Raw genomic sequence first — 22,652 nt, 5'->3', positions numbered from 1 at the left:
AAGACGTCGATGCAGAATAGCTATCTTCAGTGCTCTATTTATAAAATTCATACAGGTTTCCTCGCGAAAGCTGTAACCACCCTAATTGCCGTAGTTTAAATAACCATTTTCTCATTTTCTTATTTCGTAATAATTAATGTTGTGTTCAAAACAGCGTGATAGTCCTCCTACTTATGTTTCTTCTTTTTTTGTTTATTTTTGACGAACTCTTCGTGTTATTGAGGTTTTAAATAATTAGTATTTTTCAATTCAAGTTTGTAAGTCCAGCGAATAAAAGACAAACTCTGACTTGGTTGTACACGCATATCACTCAAACCATCATCTCTCGGGCTACAAATGACCAAGGCACACATGCCATCGTCGATTCAACTAATTACTCATTCATGCAGCCGTTGTACACCTGTTTGTAGTCTGGCTAGATCTATCCTTGCAAAACTCTCCATTTTTCATAGCTGAATACATGTTCTAATTGATACTATAAACTAAGCTCATGGGGAACAGTTGGAGCGATCCTGTTTTGTTTCCATGAGCTTAGTTTAAATTGTATTCCACCCACCTCTAACGGCACAGTCTGATGATCGCTTAGTGCGTGAAACTCGAGTAACTGTCCGCATGGTCTCTATCTTTAATTATAGTATTCCGCTCTGCATGTATTTGCATCGAGCACTTCTACGATTGTGTGAAACCTTTTACATTTTTCTTTATTATTCTAATTGATAGATTTGTGTAGTTATCGGGCCTCGGATGAAAAATATCATCTGCATGTATGGCTTCAAACTCAAGGGTGGCCTTGCTGGGAATATCAAGCTTGGTTTTGACAGCAGGGCCCGGCCGAGTATAGTCCGTAAAGCAGTTTAGCCTAAAGCTGACCTGTGGTTCGGTACGGTCCCGAGAATTATTAAGACTATACGATTGAAAAGGAGCTATCCTAAACAAATATTGGTCGGGCCATTATGAATTCTCAGTTATGGATTAGCTGCTAGAGTTATCGGCCGGGAGCCGCTAACCTACGGAATTGCATTTCGCCGGTGGAGCCCCTGATCTATGCTACAGGCAGGGCTGAAAAGGGTTGGGCTACTTTTAAGAGCCCTGCTTCAGGCGAGGCCGCGAGGGAATTTTTGCTTAAAACAAAACACGCGCGCGCTCGACATGCCGCCAGCTTTGCAGGGTCGGCAGGTTTAATGGGGAGCCGTAAATTTAAGATCCGATGAAAGCCTCCCTCATCTTCCTCAAAATTACCAACTGGGCATGTTTAGCTTGTGTTTACAGCAGATGACAGTTGAATTATTTGTTATGTGCCTTATATTGCTCTCACTCTCCCGTAAGCCATTGAGCGCGCAAAAGAGCAAAACTTCCAACTTGTCTAGGGTAGGATTGGTATGGCTCACCGTTTATCTTATTAACCTATGGAATAAAGTATTCAGTAAAAGGAAAATTATTATTTCTGTGAACAATGAAAACAAAAACACCTGTCTCCAAAAAAATAGCAAATTATTGGTTGTTTTCGTATCTAAGCAACAAAGAACAACGAAATTTCCTGCTGCGTTTCTGCTCACGCGGAACACGCAGCGTACCCGTGTTGGGAATGTTGTTTTATCAAGTAACGACCAACTACAGGATCAGGTAAACCTGAGTGTGAGTTTTGACAGGAGTTTCTGTCTTCTTTTTATTCACATCCAGCGTATTTCTCAGAGGAAACATTCATTTTATTCCGTGTAATCCTTTTTGGTGGAAAGGTTTAAGATTATGGCTCTCCGATGTTTATTATTAAGCTTCATCTTGTCTTCAGTGCTAATTGTAAGCGTGAATTCTTCAGACAATCTTCATGTCCCTGTTGGTCATTTGAGGCCTTTAGGTTCTCACAGACCACCAGAAACCAACTTAGTGGACGATTTACAGGAAATGCCATCTCCTCAAGAGTTTTGGACTAAATATGTTCGACCCTCTAAGGCTGTCGTGCTCCGAGGAGCCGCAAAATACGGAAGAGCATTTACTCAATGGACTGATGAATATTTGAAAGAAAAGTTTGCAGATTTGGAGGTTCGCCTAGAAGCAAAGAAAGAAAAGAGCTCCAAAGTACCGATTGGTGCGAAAGGAGTTGGAAGAGATACAATTGGTAAGTGCTATAGAGGTTTTTCTCTTCTTCTTCTCTCATTGGTTTCGACACGTCATTTTAACATGAATAGAATAAAACGTTCTCATTTTTTTAAAAATACGATTACGAATATATTACTGGCGAGCCTTAGGGTACAAAATACAGGTGGGTGAGAAAAATAAAGGTTGTGAAAACTAGTTCGAATAAAATGTTAACCTACTAATTCATTTTATCATATACCTGTAGATTATTTACTACATTTACAAAATGTAAGCTTTCTTATAAAGTTTCAGTTGTAGGCGATATTCACAAAATGGGGCTTACATTAAGCTTATATTTTGCTTATTTATACCTAGATGAAGTTTACATGGATAACGTTGTTTGTACATGTAATAGGACTACATGCTGTCCAATTTGGAAATAATCGGATGAAAAAAATTCCGAGGACAGCCAAAATTGGACGAGGCCGAAGGCCAAGTCCAATTTGGCTGTCAGAGGAATTTTTTTAATCTAATAATTATTTCCAAATTGGACAAGCATGTAGTCCTGTTACTTATTAATTTATATAGCTCATGAGGTAATACAGCTTTGCAAGGAAAACTACAGTAACTGTCTCTGAAGAAAGACAGACCGGGCCCTTGATCTTCCGAAACTTGGGGAAGCTTCGAAAATATCCGGTGATCTTCAGAGATTGCCGGGGATTGTCACAAGTCTGCAAGACAAAGACAAACAAAGACAAACAAGACAAACTGTCCTATTTTTACCCAAATTGGACAGTTTCTGCGTTTTTACTCAGTCCTTATCGAAAACTGTCCAAATTAAATCCCAAATTGGACAGTTTTCAGAAATTAAAGGATAATAGCTGTGCTGACGATATTGGATTAACTGACTGCTATATAATTAGTTTTTTAAATGGTCATTTTTGCACTGTTATAGTATATGATTTGGAATAGCGTGTTTTGCATAGGGCTTCATATAAATAAAATCCATGATGGTTAGCGAGATCTCTACAGGCCTGCAAATGATCCCAGCCCGCAAATGATCCCCAGACCGCAAATGATCCCCAAATTGGACCACAAATGATCCCCATATTGGACCGTAAATGAACCCAGGACCACCGCAAAAAGTTAGGAATGGCGTGGACTCCATGAAAAGCCTATGGATGGTTACATATTTTCTCAATTATTCTAGGAGAAGAAAAGACAGGCACCTCAGACATACTGCACAAAATACCAAATTGACATGTGTGGACTGTATAAATTTTTCTATTAGGAAACGCACTGCAAAAAAAACCAGGAATCTTTGAAGATGCCTCTGCCATCTAATTAACCACCTAGAACTTTTCCCTGTCTGCTTCTTATACGTGCGTCCTGGATAGACATGGGGTCCCACGAAAGTGCACAAGATTCCTCTGTGTAAGTTTCCGCAGTGTTCTTTAGATAGATTTATTTGCATGCCGTACAAGTAGAGCTGTTGCTTTTGCTCGTGCAAAAAATTTTACTGTCAATAATCTCCTCTGTGCCAAAAGCTATGCAAAAATGTAGTCAATCCACATGGAAATTCTCCATTGTCTCCAAATTTAAGCAGGTAGTGAACATCCTGTGTTATCATACATCTCAGGCCGGGATCATTTGTGGGCCTGTGTAGATCCTTGAAATTGGCATGCAAATGAGAACAATTCATGTTAATTCATTTGTAGTTTTTCTCCTTTGATGTCTTTTAATTTTATCAGCAATCTAAATCTATTGAGAAGTCCTTCAGTGCTTGAGACCACACACAGAAGTAGTATTTTGGCTTCGTTCAAAGCATTGTGAAGATTGGTTAACTGGCAACTTGCTGGTATTTTGCTCATAAAAACATTTTGAGCAAGTTACCAGGTTACCAGTCTTCACAAATTTATCTTTAGTTTCGAAAGCATATATGAAGTTTTCAGTTTTTTAGCAAAATCAATATAATTTTCCATGGAAATGATAAACAGAAAAACTTGAAAATTATCAGCAAATGTTGAATTATGTGTGAAGCACATTTATTTGCTACTTAATGTTTGCGCTAAGTGACAACTGGCGAGGAGTGGCTGGGGACGCAAAGAGTGGAGACACCAGGGTCTGGTCCCAGATCGAGTTGGGAACCGGAGAGAACAATAATTGCTGTATGTTTGATTCTAAATAAATCGTAACAGTAGTAAGATAGATATTTTGCATTATAAACAGTGTAAATCGGAACATTTGGCTCGATCCATTTTCACAACAAAGGCCATTAATAAAAGGAGTTATTCCAAGGAAGTTGCATTTTGAAAAAATTAGCCAAAAGTACCTGTTAAGTTTTAAATGATGCCATTAATTATCTGTCCCAAATTATCATAATTATAATAATTCTTGTGCCTCTGTTAAAATTGTAGTCTATTTCCTCTCAAGTCTTTTTATCATTTTTAGTGAATTAACATATTTTGAGGCTTATTTTGATTTGAAGGTAAATCTACACATTACAAATTATAGCTAATTGATCAATATAATAACAGCATATCCCCTTTAAGTCTTTGAATTGTTTAATTTCTTTCACCTTTTACAAACACTTTTTTTTCTCTTTTTTAAGGAAACTTCATCAGCCATTACCATGAAGAAAACAACAATCTCTATGTAGTCTCAGAGTTACCCACCCCAATGTGGCCAGATGTGACAGTCATTCCCCCCCTGACATGTGGCCTTCTGAAGGACAGACTGGTTGAAGTAGACTTATGGATGAGCGGTGGAGGTACTAAAAGTATACTTCACAAAGATGCTTACAATGCGATCAACTGTTTGTACAATGGCACAAAGGAATGGAAAATGATTGAGTACAAGTATGAAGATAAAATATACAAGGCATGGGAGCCTCCACAAATGGTCGGGGGATTCTCGCGCATTAATGTGCTAAAAGTTGACTTGTTGAAGTATCCCAAGGTTGCTGAAGTCCCATGGTCATTTGTCACAGTAAATGCTGGAGACTGTCTCTTCTTGCCCAAAAGTAAGTCCTTGAAATAGATTACATGCCTTAGAAATATCTAGGGTTTTTATTATTTCTTTTTAACAATGTGATAATACAATATGTATTTAGTAATGTAGCTATTGCGTGGTTGTGAAGCTTATAAAGATAAATGCTAGCTTGACAAGGCACTTGCTGTTATTTTTACTCACTGAAGATGGGGCTGAAGATAACACATTAACCACAGGAGACTACACATGTTTTACCACTTTTCTAAACACCAAGAGGGGAGTTGAAGATACCACATGTAGCAGAGTATTCTGGACAAAATTCAAGATGTTGGAAAATGTAATGGCACACTGTCTTGTGTATATCTTCTCAATCAAAACTAGATCGAACTTAGGAGAAATTGTAAAAAGCTAATAATGTAAATTAAGATTTGATTTCTGAACATTGTCCCAGCATAATGATTTCCTTTGTTTAAACCAGCTGAATTAACTAATAACTATAATTATATGATTTAAGTGTGGCTGGGTGGGTACATACAGTATGTGGAATGTTGTATTAATGCCAATAGTAATTATCAAATTTTCTTTTGAGCAAATGGCACTGCATGACTAGTTTTTAGATTGTGTTTCATGGCATTTAAATTCATTCTGTATTTAATTTTATTCAGGTTATTATCACCAGGTGAGCTCATATGGTACAAATAATTTAGCAGTGGCACTGTTATTTTCTCGCCTGGATGGTTTTGACAACATTGATTTCAGTGGTTGCGATGAGGTGCTAGGGTTTAAACCTTTGAGTGAAATGGATGTGGACTGGAAATACTCTGGACATGGCAACCTCAGCATGGGTAACACTGATCTAGAATCAGTCAGGTATGGGATCTTCTAGAAAATTATGTTTAATCATCTACTCCATGATTTTGTTCTTACAATATTATACATGAAAAACTCAATAAGCTACTGGGTTGCTGTACTTTGGAGCACCATAGATACTATACTGATAATTTTAAGCAATTCTTTGCCAAAGTTAGAAAAGACATTTTTATTAAACAACTAGACTTAAATAGGACCTCGATTCAAACGCAAAGCAAGAACGTGACGGATTTTAAGTTTTATTAGAATTATGGAATTATTTTATTAGAATTTTAAATTATTAGAATTTGTAGAATTGTTAGAATTGTAGAATTATCATATTATTACTGTACATATTTCTGTTTCTAATGTAAACGCAACCCCACAAACAAACCTATTGCTTTAAACTAAATTGTGTGGATTGTTGTTGCTGTTCTTTTCTCAGAGTGTCAGTAACAGAGCAGTAAATGCATTATTTTGTTTTCTGAAAATGTGTTTTAAACTTAATTCATCTATGCCAACTGACATAACATATATGCTATAGAAGACCATGTACATGTAAAGTGAAGCTTACTGAGAGTGGTGAATCATTTGACTTGGTAAATGATGTACTTTCTTGTAGGGGAGGTATGCTTGAATTTTTTGGAAGTGATGAGAAATTGGATAAGGCTGGAATTCAAATGAAAACTCAAGATTCAGTAGAGTTTGAACAGGTAGTTATAAGTTCAATGAGTAATTATCCTAATTTATACAGTTGTTTGTTCTTTGATTAGACAAAAAAAAAAAAACAAACAAACAAAGATTCCATCACAAACCTTGACAACTGCGCCATCAGGTGATCACCATGCAATATTGTCTAATAAGTTGATGTATAATTTGTACATGCAATTGAGTTAAGAAAGCCTGATGTTTATTTAATGAACATTTGAAAATTGCTGCTCTAATCCACCATCACATTCTCATCATCATCATCATCATCATCATCATCATTATTAAATTGTTATGATTATTATAATTAAGTTAATAATGTAATGTATTTTTTATCAATTTTGTATTTTTACTATTAGCAACTAGTGTTAATGCAAGGATGAGTAAGATTCCATAATTAGTAGAATACATATTGTAAAGTTTGAGAGTACTTTTTGTTTGTTTTTTGATTACTTTTGGTGCACAATTGACAACACAAACCACAAAAACTTTTGCTACATTTCTGTGACATTTTAAACAAGCCCTTCCAATTCTGATTTAATTGATTTTGACCATAACACTAAGTGGGTATAGGGCCAGACACTCTCATTTGCCATGTCACACGGTCACGAGCAGCCACTGTTGCCTCGCTCCATGAGCCAAAACCCAATGCTGTTTTTTCTTTTTCTGCAGTTCTCCACCAAGTCTCTTTCGGTCTGCCACGACTTCTTCTTCCCTCTGGGGCCCACGTTAATGCTGTCTTGGGATGCTTATTTGAATCCATTCCCTAGAACGTGGCCAATGAACTTCCAGTGCCACTGGAAGATTTGCTCACTGATGGTACTGATGTTAGCCCACTTTCGAATCTCCTCATTTGATATTTTCATAAGCCAATAGATCTTCATAAGCCTTCTCAGACCTTTATGTAGAAATACGTCCAGCTTGGTCGCATCTCTTTTAGTCATATGCCATGTTTCACAACCATATAACAGACTAGCTATAATGTTGGACTTAAAGATCTTCAGCTTAGTTTTCAATTTCAGTTGACTGCTCTTCCATATGTTTCTAAGCTTGCTGAATGCTGCTCTGGCTTTTTTAAGTCTGCTTTTGATGCCTTCATCTGAACCCCCCTCCTGGGTCACTGTTCCTCCTAGATAAACAAATTTCGACACCGTTTCCGGTTCTTTCCCACTGATCTGGACCTTTCTGCCTGCGGTGTTGTTCCAGCACATCATCATGGTCTTTGCTGTGCTTATCTCGAGGCCCGTCATTTTTGCATAACATCCCAGGGTGCTGACTTTAGTCTGGATATGACTTCTACTGCTAGAGATCAGGGCTAGGTCGTTGGCAAAGTCAAGATCTTCTAGGAAGTTGTTGAACTTCCATCTGATGCCTGTGTTCCCATGTTTGGTGGTCTTTCTCATAATCCAGTCCACAGCAAGCAGGAAAAGAAACCCAGACATACAACAACCCTGTTTAACACCGGTTTTGATCTCGAACCAATCATACACACCTGACCCATCAATTACAGCGCATTCACTCCCACTGTATATCATTTTCACCATCTTCACAGTCTTCTCAGGAATGCTGTAGCTCCTCATAATCGTCCATAGTACAGAACGATCTACAGAATCAAATGCTTTCTCGAAGTCAACAAAGCAGACATAAAGGTTAGCGTTCCATTCAATACACTGTTCAATGATATTGTGCAGTATAGATATTTGTTCCGTTGTACTGCGGTCCTTCCTGAAACCTGCCTGTTCTTGGCACAATTTAGTATCAATTCCATCCCATATTCATGTAATTATGATTTTGCCTAGAACTTTTGCTGCAAGTTACCATAAGCGTTATGCCTCTCCAGTTGTTGCATTCAGTGAGATCGCCTTTCTTTGGTAGTTTCACTATCAATCCCCGTTGCCAGTCCTCTGGTATTTGTTCTTGCTCCCACACCTTATGCAAGAAGTAGTGTAAGACATCCACAGATGTTTCCAAATCTGCCTTTAGAATCTCAACGGTCAAACTATCAACTCCCCCAGCGGTTCCGTTCTTCATCTCCTTAAAGGCTGCGTAGATTTCAGCCCTTGTTGGTACATCAACGTCAACAATTGGTTCAGATTCAGGAATCACATCCTCAAGATCAAACTCTCCTGTATCTTCAGGTGCTGGACGATTCAAGACTTCAAGGGAATGCTCCTTCCATCGTTTTTGAATTTTGTATTGTTTTGTCAGAAGCACTCCCTCTTTACTCTTTATCATATCCATGGTCTTGCCCTTCTTGGTTGACAGTTTCCTGGTAGCATCATAAACTGTTTTAAGGTGGCCCTGCTCTGCAACTTTCTGTGCTTCCTCAGCGACCTTCTCTACCCAGTCATTCTTGTCTTTCTCGAGCTGTTTCTTCACCTCCTTGTTTTTGGTTGAATATGCATTTCTGAGCTGCTCCCTGACCCTTTCTGATCTGGTGGAATCCATTTTCCTTTTCAACTCTCTCCTGTCATCTATTTTCTTCCAGCTTTCAGCACTGATCCATGGTTTGTTTGACCTTGATTGAAACCCCAGAACCTTTTCAGCTGTTTTTAGGTAAGTTTGCTTGATCTTCTTCCAGTCAATTTCCACATCTTGATCATGATCATCACTGCCAGGCAGCTAAATCTGTTCCAAAGTTTGATTTTAAAATTCTGCGCCACCTCAGGCACTTTGAGTTTGGCGGCGTTGTACTTGCTTAATCTGTTTTTGTTCTTCTCAATTCTACACAACTGCAACTTGATCTTTGCGATGACTAGGTGGTGATCACTGTTGACATCGGCTCCACGAAATGCATGGGTGTCTAGTACTGATCTTCTAAACTTTCCACAGACGGCCACATGATCAATCTGGTTCTTGGTGTGGACATCTGTAGATACCCATGTGTGCTTGTGGAAATCCTTATGGGGAAACAAAGTGGTTGTGATGACCATATTGTTGTTGTGCACAGTTCAATGAAGCGTTGCCCATTTTCTGACCTCTCCGTGGTGGCTCACCACTCCTTCTACACCATCTTGTTGATCCCCAACTTTCACATTCCAATCCGCCATCAGGATCACTATATCATGTTTTGGGATTTTGTCAAGGACTGTTTGCACCTGCTCATAGAAGACATCTTTTGCTTCTTCCTCAGCGTCGTTTGGGGAGCATACACTTGGACAATGCCAGTTCTGATATAACATGAGTTGAACCGTGCTGTGATAATTCGATCATTCACAGGAGACCAAGAAATTAAACAGGTGGTTGTCTTCCTACTCAGCAACATGGCGACACCGCTCAGTTGTGCATCGTCGTCCCTTCTTGAGTACAGCAACATTTCACCTGTTTGTACCCTCATCCGCCCAAAACCAGCCCATCTGCATTCACTGATTCCCAGTACATCGATGTCGTATTTCCTCATCTCTCTTGCTAAAACTGCGGTTTTCCCTATTCAGTACATCATTCCACGTTCCTATCTTCATAATACATTGGGGAGAAGCCAACGACTCTATCGGAGAACAGGCTTCCTTTCGGCTTACACCTGTTCCCGTCATCAACCCATCCTCCCATGTCATAAAATTATCATTTGGAATTAGGCAAGTAATTGTGCTGTTCCCCATGTAACATTGTTTGTTAGAGTTTCTGGCTTCTGTAATTGATAATTTTTTACGGGATGGAGGAATTGGCCCCATGCCCAACCCCCAACCTGGAGGGCCTGTGTTTTCTGTCAGGGTGTCCTTCCCTTAGCCACAACATCCTGTTATTTGAAAGGCGCCAGATACCCGCCTTTTGCTGTTGTCACTCAGCTGCAGCACAACTGCATTACCGGGGTTGTGATGAGGACATGTGACAGCTGACTTGGTGGCAGAGCCTGTGACACGGTAGGCATTTCCTAGCATTTGTGAAGGACACCTGGTGGCGCCAGCGCACTCCACCAGGACCCCTTACCACCCTTCAACCCCAATTCTGAGGTCTTCTCAATTTTAGTTATTTCTGGAAACTACATTTTGCTTCCTTTTTAACAACTGTATTACAATTGTTCTTGTAAATAGTTTTGTGCTGTAAATAATTATCATGTAAAGTTTTTTAATTAGTGATTTTTATTAAATTATTATCATCATTATTATATATTTATTTATTCATTTTCTATTTATTATTTTCAGTTAGTGGCTAATTAACACCAAGAAGAAAATCCTGACTTATGACTGTGACTATTTTCAGAATAATTGGTTTATACTACATGTGTAAGCATTGACCTGAATTCAGTGTGTGGTTTCTTTCTTGTTTAGGTGGGGTTGTATAGTTATGTTGAAGGTGTGAAAGAGAATGCTTTATTGGTCAGTATGTACATGCAAGTGCAGTTATAATAATTATTTAAATATGCAGAAACAATAACTACAGCATTTAATTTATTTTACTGAGCATACCTGCTACAGTAAACCCAGCTCAGGTTGTTTATTTAATGTTATTCTAATAATCTCAGTAGTAGCTGCAGCCTCAGTAAAACTGATTTTAAGGCTATGACATACCAGACGGCTACCTGCAGTTCTGCTGGAAATAAACACAGACAGTGATAATCACAAATTTAAAGCTTTTTTGAGAGAGCATCTAGCAATACAAGAACAACAACAACATCATTAGCAACAAAGCAAACAAAACAACAGCAAATGGGACATAAAGAGAGATATGCTAGTAAAGTTACTTTTAAAAATGCACAGGGTGACATGTATCAGCTAAGCCTCCTTTTCAATTGAGTCAGTTGAAGGATAGTGAATGCTTCTGTAAATAAATAGAAATTCCATGTGACACTACCTCTATAGGTATGAGAATTGAGTTTAAAACAGTTTGAAAGAATGTTGAGTATTATCTAGCCATAGTTACATATGCATTCAGTTTATTAATGATTATTGTAGGGGACAAATGATGAAAAAACGTCAGCTGATTTAAAGATGGTTTCATGGTGATTATTATGCATAAATCTTGTCATTAATCTACCGCCACCTCATTAATATTGGACCACCTCGTTACTACAGGCACTTTCTTTAAGCCCATTTAGAAAAGCTGAGTCAGTAATTTATATTTCCACTCTGGCAAGTGATAATTTTGGCAGCCCTTTGGTGGCCAGATCAATGGGCTTCCACTATGCATGGTTCCAGGTATTAAGTTTTAAAAAGGTATCAATAGTCAACAGGTCAATAGATCTGAACCTGAACAATACGTTTGCTTGAATTTGTCAGATCAGGTCTAGTAACTCATCTTGTTAAATTTTATTCAAACCTGTGACTCCAATTCCCTCTTATGAGGACTCTAAATAAATAAAACATCATACTGTGACCTTGGATATTATGATGATCACATGAAAACATGACATCATGCTCATCTGTGTAAGTTGTTTGCAGTTTGTCATTAGGTAGTTCGTGGTTGGCAAGGTTCCCCAAGGGGCGGGTCATTCAGAGAAAGGTGCTGATCAGAATAATTAATCAAGACAATAAGCTCTACATTAATCATTAGAAGTACTACTTGATAAAAATAATAATTTTTTTTTGTTTTGCAGATGTTTGACTGGCTTGGCGGCAACGAAAAAGGATTTATAACTAAAGATGATGTCAGGAATTTAAGTCGTGATAAAATGAGGGCACTTGTTCTCGAGTTTGAAGGAACAGATGTTAGTAACACTGAAGAGGCAGAATATGGGGTCATTGATGTGTCACAAGTCAGGTAATACTCGTGTCCTCTTCAGTTGGAACTCTCTGCTGTAAAATGTAAATGTAAATCTTATTTATAGTGGTCATGCACTTAGCTATACAAGCACTAAGCTTAGATAGTTTACAGGCATGCCACTGAAACAAAGGAAAGAAATATTTCAAATAGACGTAACATAGTTAAAAATCTCAGCTGGCAGGAGGCAGACCAGTTGGCTATTTACAAAGCGTGACCGAGGATTTGAACTCAGGGCCACCGAGAAACAAATCCCGCTAGTGGCAGGGTGGAGACCTTGAACCCAGGACCTCCGGATCACAACACCAGTGACCTAAACCACTCGGCTATGCTACCTCCAAAATAATGATGTTTGGTGTTTTGCTGGAAAGTGAAGAATATTATGTAAAGACTCGAGTGATCATCACAGTTATGTACACAACTTAAGGAATTATAAAAATAAGGCCTGAAAAATTCAAACCCATGAGCTCTGCGATACGGGTGGAGCGCATGTTATATTTTGCTGGTTATTTGCAAGATAAGTTGGAACATTTTGCAACCTTAATCCTTCATCTATATGTACATGCATTAAATGTAAATTGTGCTTAAGTTATCAGTTAACTTTCTCTATGTGTATCTTGTATCTCTATCTTGTGTGTGTTCCTGAACACATACAAGATGTTTGTTTTTTTAATGTGGTAAAAATGATGGTCCTCCCATTAGAAGGAGGCAACCACTTACCAAATAGATCTCTATCATTTATTGTGATACGCATGTACATAGGTTCTAGCCTATTTTCTCCCAAATGGTGTTGTGATTGACCAATTTTGGGAATTTCTATATGTTAATTTGCTATGCGTACTAACTGGATGTGCTTGTTAATATTACACCACACTGTAGGGATGTACTTAATGAGCTACTGGCTGTTGACGGGCATGTGGTTAAGGACAAGTTTATCAATGCTTATGTTGAGGTAATTAACAGTCATCAGCTACTCAGATACACATGTGCAGTGTCATTTTATTTTTTGAAGAATTTTTTTCGATCAAAATGGTCAAAATCACCAAAATGGTGGCAAAACTAATATAGATAATGAACCAAGAAGGAACGAGAAGAATTGATCAGTTTTGCGCTGTGGGATTCCCATGAATTTTTGATCGGCAAACGCGAATAATTTACACAGACTAAATCTTTAAGAATGTGCATGTATACACTGTACTGGGTTGCTAACATGTAGAATGTAAATTTAGAAAGCGGTCGCATTTTTCTTTTAATAAATTTTTTTGCTTCCCCAACACAGGTGATTCAAGGAACAAAAGCCACCGCAGAGATTGTAAGTAAAACAAGACATTAATTTCAGATGAGAAGTGATGGAAACTGTTTGTAGCAAGTACAAATGGTTTCTGTTCCCCAATCCTGAAATAGGCTTTTGTTTTTCTCGCTTTTGCTGCTGTTTTAAATCTTGTTTCATAATAGCTTTGTTTTTATTGTTTTATAGCTTTTATTTCGAGAACCCTCCAGAAATCTCTGCTTTTCGTGTGATTCCCTCTTTAAACATTATCCTCAATTATCCTCCTTGTTAAAGGAGACGTGCATGGACTCGAACACAAGGAAAATTATCGTCCAAAATAGAAAAAATTAGAAAAAATTGTAATACATGGGAATGATACAGTTACAAACAACGGACAGAAAAAGGTAAGATAGAACGGAATCGATTTGCGAACTACAAAGATACAACCTACATCTATTCAGGTTGCCAGGGGCACTACTCACATTAACTGGAATGTCATCAAGGCTGACAAAGTGCTATTCCCAGGCTAACGAGAGTACTATGTTATCCGTTCCCAGTGCATTTGAAGCTCGGAAGCATTCATGTATTAAGCGCGTACTCGTGTTCAATCTTTAATTAGTTAGAGGACGGTTCCGTTAGGAATTGGGCCATGCATTACTTGTGATATTGATCACTGTAAGTTGTTTTATTGTGCGTGTCATAAACAACTACGCATTATGTTACGGTCACTTCTCGTTAACTTTAATCACAGATTTTTGATAAACTACGCGACGAAACCAACACTTCAGACCAGGTTACAAAGAAAGAAGTACAGAGAAATCTTCGTCGTGCCATACAGCGGTTTATAGACTGGGCAAAAGAGCCAGATATTCCCCCAGGCATGGACAGTCCAGAACCGAGTGACGCTTATATGGACGATAATGATGATGAGCTGGAGGTGACTAGAGAAACAATACAGGAGGAGGGAAGGCATCAAGAGCTGTAGATTGACGGCTGAATGAAATATTCCGTAGTTTAGACGAGATGTAAAGAAAATTAAGTTACCAAGCTGGAACAAGTTGTTTAGTGATAAATGACTTCTTGAGTATTATTGTATTAGGCGCTGCAAATTGTAAATAAATTAAATTAAAACACATTGAAAATGAAGTAGAATATTGTTAAGAATCTCAAGTGCTGGGAGGGTAGTCCAGTTGGCTAGTGACAGGGAAGTCGGGCCTACTGAGAAAAAAATCCATACAGTGGCAGGATGGAGGAGTGAAGTCATGGGCCTGCAGATTGCAGTTAATTTAGCAATAGCGCACTTTTTCCGTCATCACAAAGCCTCATTTAAACACGAAGGGGGTTTGGAAAATCCCAAACGACTCTCCCCCACCCCCCCCCCCCCCCCGCTAGTGTTTAGATGAAGTCATGTAAGCACGGAAATGTACCCTGTTGCTTTTATAAAATAGTTCTCAAAAATACGCGCGAACTCTCATCTGAACACACCAATGAGACCGCGCGTGGTATCTCAATTATCTTACAGTACGGATTTGCAACCAGGAAATCCCTCGCTGTTCGTAGAAATTGTCTCCCCTGAAATTATAATTTTCCACTTCAAGAGTGACCAAAGTTCCAAGTGAAATAAAACCGAGAATTTTGTAAATCGACTTGAAAACACATCTTCGTGTATTGACTGAGTTGCGTCAAGAAATATAACATGGCATGCACTGGCTTGTTGACCTTGATGCAAGCGCGAGCCGCTGGCAAAGGTCACATGCTAAGGACCTGTGTAACGATAATGCGCAAGCGCGATGCTGTAAAGTTCCCTGGACAAGACCCTGGACAGTTTTTAACCAATAGAAATCGTACAACTCAGTAGTTCATACCACGTGCCACTGGGGATCATTTGCGATTTTTTATTGCGGATTTGTGATAATCTTTTGTCTTTAGAAACCTTATTGTCCTGTCCTCTTTGTATGGATCAAACTCCCTCTGCAATCATAACGCAAGAATGCAAAATCCGTAAATAAAACCTTAAGAAATCGGCCGTCGGTGCACAAAAAATAAATAAATAAATAAATAAATAAATAAATAAATAAATGAAAAATACGCCACCGAACATGCGCAAAAGAACGCTCCATGCCCTATAATATGGAATTTGACATTTTCCCGGCAACTTATGTTGCATGAAGTTATATACAGGCATAACCAAAGTGAAACCATTTCTGATTTTTTTTTAAAACAAAGCCAGCAAAACGCAATGATACATTATACATCATAACTTGGTGTCAAGCGAAACAACAAAAAATAATACTTGGACAGTTGTGCGCGCTGGAAAATATTGGAAGGAATTACGTAATTCACTTTAATTACTTTGTTACGTAACACTCTAAATAAAGACGGCTGTATGAAAAGTGTGTAGAGCCAGAGGACCTTAGAGGGTGATTCAGGGTCAAAAATCAACACGGACATGAGCGAGAGTGGGGAAGCAAGTGGACCACCCATTCAACAAGAAAGCGACAGTGAAAGTGATGAAGATAATGATACAGACTTTGACCCAGAGGAGATTGAAAAAGAGATTATGGGAGTAAGAAGCTTGTTAAGGAGGCATTGTGGTCATCATAAGGTATTAACGAAATCAATAAATGATCTGGAAGGAAAGAATACCTAAGACAAGAGCCCTTCATCAAACCGAACATTAAGTTACTGTTCTTCAAACTCTAAAATTTGTTCCAGAACAGCTCTATCCAAACCTAGCCTGAAATTTTCTAATTCAATTACTTTGTGAAATCTCATGTCTGAGCGACTCATATAATCAAAATTAACTCATGCAATTAAAATTCACTTGGTTTGCGACGAAATACGTTTTTAGAAAGTTTTTCCAACTTGAGCGCTCAAGATGAGGTCAGCAATGTACTCTGAAACAAGATAAAATATAATAATTACTACGAGTGATATTTGAAAGAATTTTCAAATTTCACGAGTAGCATTAATCCCTCATTAAAATTAATTGCTCAAGCATTATGTGACCGAGAAAACTACAAACGTTGCCAGCTCTCAGCCAATCACAGTGAAGTAATTTTCTCAGTCATATTTTGACTAGTTTATTGCATATTATAATTAATCATAATGTGCTACCAGTCGATAGCTGAAGAATCATAATGCCACAACTGAGAAATGACTCAGGGCTTAGCAAGAAGAAAGCAGTGTGACCGCTAAAATGATCTTCCGTAAGAAATCCTTCCGACTTATTGGGAGGAAAATAGTTTCTAATTAGTTTCATCCACAGGCGTGCACAAGGGAAAATATAATTTTATATTTCATCAAGGAGGAGCTACGAACTGAACCACTGGCGGCAGTATGAGGTGCACATTTTCCTTTTTAGACAAATCACAGATGTCGAACTCGCCGTAAACAAACTGTATCAGCAAGTCACAGCCCCTAATGAAACGCTTTTTATGTAAGCATTCAATTACCGCTTGTAGTTTGGTGAGGTATCGGATCCGATACAAACTGGGAAACAGACGGGCAGTCTAAAAAAGAAACAAACAAAGAGTTATTTACTGTCTATTAAATGTTTACTAACTAGCAATTTCAATCGCTCCTTGTACAGAACGTGGCAAAGTTGAAAAGTGAACACGAGCACTGGTTGATAGACGGGACGACGCTGTTACAAAATTCGCAAAACCTTGAAGGTTCCGACATAAATGAAACTATAAAGTTGGTTAACAAGGCAGAAGAAGTTGAGCGAGCTCGCCGAATGTCAATACCTTTCTCCGCTGACGTGGAAGAAACAGAACTTGACATCAATGTCCAAAGTGGCCAGCTATCGAATGTCCATCAGGAACTTTTACATCTGTTTGCTATTCATGATGTAAGCTATAATGTTAAATATATTTTGTTCTCTCCCTTTCCTTCCGAATGAAAGAAAGGTCAGTTAGTCAGTCAGTCAGTCAGTCAGTCAGTAAGTCAGTCTGTCTGTCCGTCTGCCTGTCCGTCCATCTGTCTGTCTTTCTCACAAACTCACTACTTCAATAAACACCGATCTCTTACTTTCCATTGGTTACCTTACAGTTGACACATTGTCGTCAGCAAAGATGTGAACTTATCATTCGACTTATTCTCCCTCCCTACTTTAACTTGGCAGTAGATACCACCTCTTTACACGCGGACAACTGTTTTTTGTATGTGAAGCGACACAACACCGTGAAAAGGAGCAGGGGGAGTGCCAACAACAGATGTATCAGACTATTGAAGAAACAACGAAAATAAAATTATATTTTCTTAGCTCTCGTTTATCTCCTCTCTCATATTTGGAATTATTTTGTTAGTGTTTTACAAATCAAAACTTTAATAGCTTGCTTGATATGGAATACCGAGTCAGACAACAACTGGTTATCGTGAGAGCGAAATAATTATACGTCTTTTTTTTTTTTTCTATTCGATCCACGTTTTTAAAATTCGTTTACGTTATGTTACGTTTCAGGCAAAATTTCAAATGGACTGTGAACGTGAGCGACGAACTGTAGAAACAACAAAAAATCAAATGCATGAAGAATTACTGAGAAATATGGCACGGCAAAAAGCTCGACAAGAATTTGAGCTAGAAAGAGAAAGAAAGATTAAAGAGATGCGAAAGTTGACAGAGACGATAAGCGAAGAAGGAATTGCCATGGCCGAAACCAACGACAAGCTTAATCACGTACATGCTGATTTGAAAAACGCTTTTAAAATGATGCGGGTGAGTTAGTATTTAACAAGGACGGGAAAATTAGCCGTTTGTAACGTCACGGTTTTCAGCACAAAAGGCATCAAGTTGGCGAGGAAGCCAAAAGAGAAAACATGGTTTATATCGTTAGGCTTCTTGATTGCAGTAAATAGAAATGCAGTGCTACTGTATAACAGGGGAGCAGGGATGGCGCAGTGGTTAGAGCGCTCGCTTCCTACCAATATAAACTGGTAAATTATTATTATTACTATTATTATTATTATTATTATTATTATCATTAGCATTAGCGTTAGCATTAGCATGAGCATGAGCATGAGCATGAGCATGAGCATGAGCATGAGCATGATCATTATCATTATCATTATCATTATTATCATTATTAATGTGGCCCGGGTTCGATTCCGTCCCGGTGCCATGAGTGGGTCGAGTTTTCCTCCCGCCACAAAAACCGACATTTCCAAATTATAATTCGCCCAGGATGGAGGACCCACATGAAAACCAGCTAAGGCTCATGTGGCTTCCCCCGTAAATATTGTAATTTATTTTATCTGTGCAATGGCTAAGATGATGATGCCCACCAATTTGAGTTTATTAGCAGGGGCAATATGGTACTGAAATTCTTTACAACTGATATACTCAGTGAATTTGTAGCCAATATAACCAAGGATATTAGACTAAATGCTATTACGATAAAACCCAACAGCAGAACCAGCAATTACACGGTAATATTCTTTTCACCGAATATTTTGTCCTAACGGGTTAAACTCGAAAAAAAATCATCAAACGTGTTCAGAAAAGTGGGATTCAAGAAAGAGGTTTTTAGATAAGATATCGACGGAGTTTTTCTCCGGCTGAAGGAAAGTGGTCAAAAGTTGCGCGGACCACCAGTGAAATCACAGCCCGGGGGGGGGGGGGGGGACTCCCATGTAAAAAAGATGGGGGTGCTCGTCTGAAAGTTCGAAGAGAACCTCTAAGAGGTACCAAAATCTTGTTTTGTGGGCGTGGCTTGAAATTTTTTCCCCCCTAAGAGGTACCAATTCTTTCATAACACATTAACTCCTGTCATATTTGTTCTGCTCAACACCCTAACGTACCGCAAAAGCTCCCGCGGTGGACCTTTCAAGGCTAAACACCCCAAGGGCTGCCAAGACCGCGTTTCAACCCCTAAAAAAAAAATAATAATAAAAACAATCTTTAAAGAGGAAGCGCCCGTCACGTAAATACGTGGTTTTCAGGGAGGTCCTCTATAAAATAAAAAGTATTAAAATCTAAAATAAGAAATACAAGTATCACAGATCTAAAATATAAAATATACAATAATTAAAACTACTAAAACTACCAAAACTACCTACTGTCATTTTTTCTAAAAATGTTTATCCATTAAGAACCTTAAAAGGTTTTTCTTAAAAATTGCGCATGGCATTGGCTTTCTTAAAAATACCGGGAGAGACATCCAGATACATCCAGATACGACGAGGACCCCCTTCATTTTGATATGGGAGTCCCCCCGGAATCACAGTCAGTAGTCTCTATAAAGAGCGGAAATTATAGCCTGCCGTTTCCTCTTTTCAGGACGCTAAAGCGGCAAAAGAAGAAAGTCAACGCGAGAAAACCGAGGACTTGAAGGAGATGATGCTGCAAGAGATAAGACGAAGACCGCGAAAAAATGAGAAAGAACTCATAGAACAAGAGAGAAACAGAAGAGCTGAATTATATCAACAACAAATGAACGAAAGAAGAGGTTCAACCGATGTACTCCTAGAGGTTCAAGAACAGCTGCTGAAAATATTCTCCAAGCTCAAGGTTTGATAAAATTAGTACACTTATCCGCCCACCTGAAACCAAAACGTCCTTGTAAGCATTCAAATAACTTCACGATTTATCTGGGCTTGAGTCTTTCGTTCGGACACTAAGCCGAGGACATTTGGTACTTAACTTTAACAGGGACAGAGGCTTGGCTTTCACCATTGTTCTATTGCCAACGAAACTTTCTAGCTTTCCCAACTCAAGCTTTCATAGATAAAATTTTTATTAAAAAAAAGTGATACATGTACTGGTGTGAAAGCGTTGTATGCCGGGGTTAAAATTAACATTATATTAAGTATTACAAACTTTATGTCGTTATAGATACCCGCAATTACGAATTTTCTTCACAAGATGTTCTGTCATGGTTGTTTGTGAGGACAGTAACTGAAACTTCTACGAATTAGTCATTCTAACGCGCAGTTTGAGACTGGCGCTAGTTACGTTTGTCATGCTAACTACAAAATGACGTCATTCGCAGAGACTCTCGGCTGAATCTGCAGTTAAAGTTCTTTACATTTCAATGTTAGCTCACTTTTCCGTCTGCATGGATGTATCTAATCAACAAATAGATTATGAGCTCAAAATTTCTATCGCGTGATGGTTAACGCGAGTGCAGCTCTCGTCAACTATCACGCATAGAAATCGAGCCGTTTAAAACTTTATCTAAATCCTATTCCCAGACATTTCAAAAACCCCACGAAGCGGCCGGCAGTTTGTTAACAATCTCACACTGCTGGGCTACTCACTATCTAAAACAGAATAGTTAGTGAGTAGGGCAGTCAAACAGAGAACGGCAGAAATAGATACAGCATCAAATAATATAAAGTGATTTTTATTCCGCCTTGAAGAGGGAAAAGAAGATAAAGAAGATTGAAATTAAACAGCATCAAGAAGACAACAAGGTGCGTATGCAGGAAGAGCTCGTACGGAAGTCCTTCCAGAAGGAAGTGTCCATACAAGAAGCGCATGAGAAGGCTCGGAGGATCATGGAAAGTAAGAGTGATATTGCTGATGGCGATGAGGAAAAAACTAAGGCAATCGACATGTTGATTGACGTTCAAAAGCAACTACTGGATGTCTTCGCCATATCAAAGGTAAGGGTTGGTTTTCCCAGGCCGAATCCACATGAAATGTTTAAAAGGTTAAGGTATTTCTCACTGGCCTCCAACAATAACCAATCAAAATAGAAGATTTAAAGTGGTACAGTTCAACCATTTCCCAGTCTTTTAGTTCGATTTTTTTGGCGACCGGTTCACAATTACGTCATTCCTTCTGTTCCACATTCCTCTGGCACGTCTTAAAAATATGCCTTGAGCACTTCACTATAGTTTAATTAAATTCCTCGCAGTTTGTTTTCTTGCGTAAAGTATATATATAACGCGTGAACCACGCAAAGAGAAGCGAAGATTATTTTTGCAAGACTGAATATCTTTTCATGAACAAATACATTTTCAGACATTGCCAACAGTTTTCAAGCAAAAAACTCAGTGGAGACTGACTCAACTTTTAGCTTTTTATTGAGGGAAGTTTTTGAAACTACTGAATCGTGCTTTGAATTTGCAAGTTCGTCTTTTTTCTCAGGTTCAAGATGTTAAGCAGCGGATGAATCATCTAAAGTTAATGAACTGCCGTAAGAACATGCTGCGACAGATAAGGAGCAGAAGAGTGGACCGAGAAAACACCAGCGGCTTCACGTAAGTTGCGCATGGGTATAATAAAACGAATGTCTGATGGCAGCGAAGTTTGGATCATTAGCTAATACGCAAGAATAGCATTAAAAATCTTTATTTTTTTACGCTCTTATAATTTTTCCCCCACTTTTTAAAAATGGTACTTAGAAGTCAATATTTTTTCTCTTACATTTTGGACAATTGTTGTTTTTATTTGGATGTTTTAGTATTGTGGCCATAGAGTTCAGGAGCAGTGGAGATTTTCAGCTAACATCATACCAGCTATGAATTAATTTAGTTTTCAATTTTGTTTTAGTTTCTTGTTTTAACTTGTCAGTCTTTTTCTCCACTTACAATAGAATGTCATTTTAAATACGATGTAATAAAGTTAAGTTGCACTGTAAACTTCAAAACAGAAAAACTTAATAGTTTACATCAGTAGAAAAACAAATAAAAAACTAGATTTTGCCTTTTAGGTGCTAAAACATTCAGTTTATTTTATTTTATTTGCTGTTATCCAATAGACCCAAACCTAACGCATCCATGGCAAAGTCAGGGAAAAGACTGTCTTTAATCGGCGAACGTTTCGCAAATGATGTCGTTCACTGACAGTACGTCACAAGAAACTGACCTCAAGAGGAGCGAGTGTAAATGTTTTATCACGTCATGTTACCTTTTTGTCTATCACTTAAAACCTTAAATTTTAATCATGATAATTTTCTTTCAGTGACATCCGTAAAGACTAGTTTTGAGCATTGCAGATTTTTGCTAATCAATGGTAAAATAAAGAAGTTAATGAATCTGTCTCAAGAATGCGTCTGTTGTGAACTCCATCAGAGTTCTGTATGTCCAAACCCTCGTGAGCAGCCACCTCGGG

General features: G+C 38.3%; 2 protein-coding genes and 1 pseudogene across 3 annotated transcripts; 2 read left to right on the top strand and 1 right to left on the bottom strand.

Moving 5' to 3' along the window:
* Positions 1–1,551: 1,551 nt before the first annotated feature.
* LOC110048239 (uncharacterized) lies at positions 1,552–14,733 on the top strand. 2 transcript variants are annotated; one of them, XM_089275607.1, is made up of 10 exons: positions 1,552–1,635; positions 1,817–2,116; positions 4,688–5,098; positions 5,733–5,937; positions 6,539–6,629; positions 10,893–10,940; positions 12,158–12,321; positions 13,201–13,273; positions 13,601–13,633; positions 14,343–14,733. In XM_089275607.1, the coding sequence occupies exons 2-10, from the start codon at positions 1,903–1,905 to the stop codon at positions 14,574–14,576; spliced, it is 1,473 nt and encodes a 490-aa protein (XP_089131733.1). In that variant the 5' UTR covers positions 1,552–1,635; positions 1,817–1,902; the 3' UTR covers positions 14,577–14,733. The 2 variants fall into 2 exon arrangements, with proteins under 2 accessions (XP_089131733.1, XP_089131732.1); XM_089275606.1 differs by having other exon boundaries at positions 1,560–2,116.
* LOC110064374 (protein CFDP2-like) lies at positions 9,177–10,295 on the bottom strand (annotated as a pseudogene).
* Positions 14,734–15,287: 554 nt separating the features above from the next.
* Positions 15,288–22,384, top strand: LOC110048240 (uncharacterized). The gene is made up of 8 exons (XM_089295142.1): positions 15,288–15,386; positions 15,993–16,196; positions 17,184–17,444; positions 18,057–18,311; positions 19,872–20,102; positions 20,954–21,199; positions 21,687–21,799; positions 22,300–22,384. Exons 1-8 carry the CDS (start codon positions 15,288–15,290, stop codon positions 22,382–22,384), a joined length of 1,494 nt encoding a protein of 497 aa, XP_089151268.1.
* The last annotated feature ends 268 nt before the right edge of the window (positions 22,385–22,652 follow it).

The sequence above is a fragment of the Orbicella faveolata genome, unplaced genomic scaffold, assembly GCF_042242905.1.
Source record: "Orbicella faveolata isolate gen_17 unplaced genomic scaffold, um_ofav_v1 contig_1, whole genome shotgun sequence".
NCBI lineage: Eukaryota > Metazoa > Cnidaria > Anthozoa > Scleractinia > Merulinidae > Orbicella > Orbicella faveolata.
The sequence above is the reverse complement of the archived record's forward strand: the minus strand, read 5'-3'. Positions and strand labels throughout refer to the sequence as shown.